The sequence below is a fragment of the Cyprinodon variegatus genome, unplaced genomic scaffold (genome assembly GCF_000732505.1).
Source record: "Cyprinodon variegatus isolate N-32 unplaced genomic scaffold, C_variegatus-1.0 Scaffold453, whole genome shotgun sequence".
NCBI classification, from domain to species: Eukaryota; Metazoa; Chordata; class Actinopteri; order Cyprinodontiformes; family Cyprinodontidae; genus Cyprinodon; species Cyprinodon variegatus.
In genome coordinates this window covers 365548-369478 of record NW_015150906.1, presented here as the reverse complement: position 1 = coordinate 369478, position 3931 = coordinate 365548, and the positions used below count along the sequence as shown (strand labels likewise).

At 41.1% G+C, this 3931-nt stretch overlaps 1 protein-coding gene across 2 annotated transcripts in view; it reads right to left on the bottom strand.

Moving 5' to 3' along the window:
• Positions 1 to 3931, bottom strand: part of scai (suppressor of cancer cell invasion) — a 17983-nt gene that overhangs the window by 2255 nt on the left and 11797 nt on the right. The window contains exons 10-15 of one of the 2 annotated variants that reach the window (XM_015389278.1): positions 3353 to 3431; positions 1696 to 1798; positions 1535 to 1616; positions 1382 to 1454; positions 1070 to 1243; positions 878 to 978 (exon numbers count right to left, since the gene is read on the bottom strand). In XM_015389278.1, coding sequence (XP_015244764.1) covers positions 878 to 978; positions 1070 to 1243; positions 1382 to 1454; positions 1535 to 1616; positions 1696 to 1798; positions 3353 to 3431 — 612 coding nt within the window. The remainder of the gene's footprint in view (positions 1 to 877; positions 979 to 1069; positions 1244 to 1381; positions 1455 to 1534; positions 1617 to 1695; positions 1799 to 3352; positions 3432 to 3931) is intronic. The other variant, XM_015389279.1, reaches the window with a different exon arrangement.

The following is a 3931-nucleotide window of genomic DNA, read 5'->3' as shown; positions in this document are numbered from 1 at the left end:
ATATAAAAAATTTACAAATGCATAATTTAAAATATATACATTTTTTTGTAGTGCTATCATTTTAATGATATTAATAATTGTTTGTAGAAGCCATCAAAGGTCAGTGAACATTTGTTCATTCTGAAACTCTGAATTTATATAAATTATAAGTTGCTAACCTTTGATTATATAATTTTAAACATTTTAAATTTTAATGATAGCGGCACAAATGAAAATTTTTGCTGCACAAACGTTTGACAAAAAATTTTGTCTAATTCGAAGAAGGTGAGGGTCTGGTTGACCTTTTGACCTTTACATTTTCATTAATATCTTCAAAGCCAAAGCAGCACAAACGGAGCTGAGTTAATTGACACCCATTTTGTCTAATCTGAAGAAGGTGGGGGGGCTGGTTGACCCTTGATGACCTCTAGAAATATTTCTTTATATCTTTAAAACGATAGCGGCACAAACGAACATTTTTTCTGCACAAAGGTTTGACACCAATTTTGTCTGATTTGAAGAAGGTGGGGGGGCGAACTTCACTCAGGTTTTTTTTGTCCTGTTTGTCTCTATGTTGCCCTGCGTTAGACTGGAGACCTGTCCAGGGTGGACCTCGCCTCTCACCCGTAGACAGCTGGATGTAGGCAGCAGCACCATCCCTCACGACCCCGCTTGCGTGACGGAAAATGGATGGATGAATATCAAAATAGGAGAACGGATGTTTTTTGAAACTTAAATCAACTTCCTCTGTGATAAGAATATCTAATCTGCTCAAATCAACAAAAAAAATTACATATTTCACGTAAAAAGGCTTAGTTTGAGTTTGAATTTTTGCAGTGCACTGGAGTCTCTCCAGAATGAAACGGTTTCCTGAGGAGTCAGAGAAGCGCAGACTCACCCGGAACAGCTTGTGTAGTCTCAGCGCAGCTGAACAGAACACGAACCGGATCAGGAGCAGCCGCAGGAACTCGTCACCGAAAAACTGCAAAAAGGCCTGATCTGCAGAGCGAAGAGGAGAGACCGGTTACCGAGCAACCAGCTGCTGTTTCTCAAAGGGTTCAGGTTCGGGTTCTGAACCGGACCGACCTACCGATGCTCCGTGATCGGGTTATCATCTGCCCGATGTCCCGGAACACTCTTTGAAGGAATTCTTCAGCACGTTCCCAAAGGCCTCGTCGGACGCTGTTCAAGCCGCAGATGGAGGAGAAAGCCAGGAGAGGACTGTAGAGGAAGAGGGTGAAGAGGCTGCCGCGCTGAGACGGATCTGAAGCAGCAAAACAAACAAACCAGGGAAACGGTCAACAGCAGAACCTGAAGGAGGAGCATCTCCGGGTGGAAGCAGAGATGAATCCACAGACACCCAGAGATGCTCCGTTCTGTCGGAGGGGAGAGGAAAACCCACCCTGGACGCTTTTTGGATAAACTGTAGGAGACAGCAGGCACACCAGCGGCTGGCCGAACAGGTTGGTGAAGTTCTGTTCAGAGAAAACCCAGAGAGAGTTAAAGGAACCTGGGAAACCGGCGGGATGCAGCCAGTACCGACAGGTTTACCGACCTTATAGGCGGAGCTGTTTGAAGAATCCACGATGATGAAAAGAGGCTTCCGGGTGAACGGAAACAGATCCCCTGGATGAAGGCTGCAACCATCAACACAAGCGTCAGAGACCCGTTTCAGCCCAGTTCACGCCGGTTCCCCCCATCCTGGCTCAGACTCACCAGTGCATCTCTTTCTGGGCCTGATTCCTCTTCTGAGCCGACTCTCCGTTCACCACGTCCCTGTTGGTGTTGGTCAGAACTCCTCCGAAGTCATACGGACCTACTGGGAATAAAGAACCAGGATACGACTCAACTGGTTTGGACGGGACTGGGAGGTCTGTCTGTGAGACCTGAAGGACAGAAACCCTCCTGAAAACAGTCTGCGGATGATCCGGTTTGGATCAGCCTGAAACACTTTGATGAAGTATCATTAAAGAACCAGAACCAGCTGAGGTTCTGCAGATCTCTCAGATCATTAAAAAGGTGTTTAGGTTTTATTTTTCAGACTCGGGATTTTAGATTTTCTCCCATAAAGTCATTCTGTTGCTTGTTTTCAGGCTTGTTTTGCTAGTTCTTTCCCAGAAGACTGCAGTCCCAGTGTGACAAGTATCAACCGTGTTTCCGTAGCGACGTCTAGAAGGCTGAATTCAGCACAGCGGCTCCTTTCCTTCCCACCACAATGGAAAAAATTTAAATCTAAATAAGTCATTTTTTCTTAAAATAAGTGCATTTGTTCTTGAATTGAGGAGATAAAAGAGACATTCTGCCAATGGAACAAGACAATTTACATTTAAAATAAGAAAACACAGTTGCATTGTCTTATTTCAAGTGCATTTTATCTAATTATCTTATTTTAAGAGTAAAAATACTCATTCCATTGGCAAACTATCTCATTTACCTACTCAAATTAAGGGTAAATACACTTAATTAAAGATATTTTTACTTATTTCTAGATCGTTTTTCCAGTGTTTTTCTCACTGTTGAAGGGTTAGATGCAGTTCTTCTTCTACACATCAGTGATTCAGTCTTTCCTCTCTTCATCCATTACTGTGGGGTTTGGATCATCCACAAAACTATGGAGTGAATTTTGTCCCCTTATTGTTGCATGTTATATAAACTGAAATAAAAAAATGAAACTTTGAAAATTGTTCAATTAACACGTTAGCAACATTTTTACTTTAAAGTCGTTGGGAAATCATATTCAAATGTCAAATCATTCTGGCTTAAACATGTATATAAATGTAATCTTTATCAGACCATTTTGTCCCAAAAGTTAGAAAATTTCTATTTAAAAAAATACTGTCTAAAAATCTGTGGGTTTTCTTGTTATCTTATTCAGGCCAGTTAGTTCTACGTCAGCCTGAACACCTAAATTCGGCCAATCATATATCAACGGTCATCTGTCAATCAAATTTTTTCGGTCATAGCATCTTGATTCATATGTCGCAGCTAATATACGCAACGGTTGAAATCAGAATTGTGTCTTTGTGTTGCCCTGCGACATACTGGCGACCTGTCAAGCGTGTATCCCGCCTCTCGCCCATAGACTGGCGGAGATAGGCACCCTGGGACCCTGACGGAATAAGCGGGAGAAGATGGATGTCTTCATGGGGCCATGTTGGATTTATTATACGGTAGAATCATTTCTTATTTCCCCCCCAAACAGATTTCTTTGTTTTCAGCTAAATAACACATAATGAGATGTGTAACTATGGTGCAACACAAAAAATCTGTCATTCTAACAGATGGGAGACTTCTTATATCCATCCCAGCTGTTTAACTGTTTAGGTTTGATAAGCAGTGTGGAAAAAAAGAAACAATCAGCGGTGTGTTTTACCTTCGTAATCTAGATGTGTAGCCGGGAAGACGCCGGTGGCCGATAAATACACCAACAAGACGCTGTTGGCAGGAAGTTCCTGAAAAATCAAAGCAAGGATAACGATTATAAATACTGAAAACGATCCGAGGCAGAGGGAGGAATCGTCACCTGGAAGGATGCAAACCTTTTCGGATGTGAAATAAGCTGAGATGTCCATCAGTTTTAATCTGAACTCAAACAACAACAATAATCTATGGAATATAGAATATACACATTTTTGACCTAAAAAGAAGTTCATTGACATTATTTCTACACAGTTGAAATTTCATTTGTTATTTTATCTTCAAGCTAAAAACTCACATTACTATTTCAGTGATTACATTTTCAATACTTATTTTTCAGTTAGATTTTTCAGTGTTAAAAAAAATCTGCATATAAAAAATTTCAACCTTTCAAAATTCAAACTCAATATTTTCAGCCTCTTGAGACTCAACCTGCTCTATTTCACCGTCATAAATTTGGCGTCTAAATTCAGTGTAAAACGGGAAGGGTTACTTCAGGTCACAGACATTAGCAATGGATTGTGGCGTCCAACAC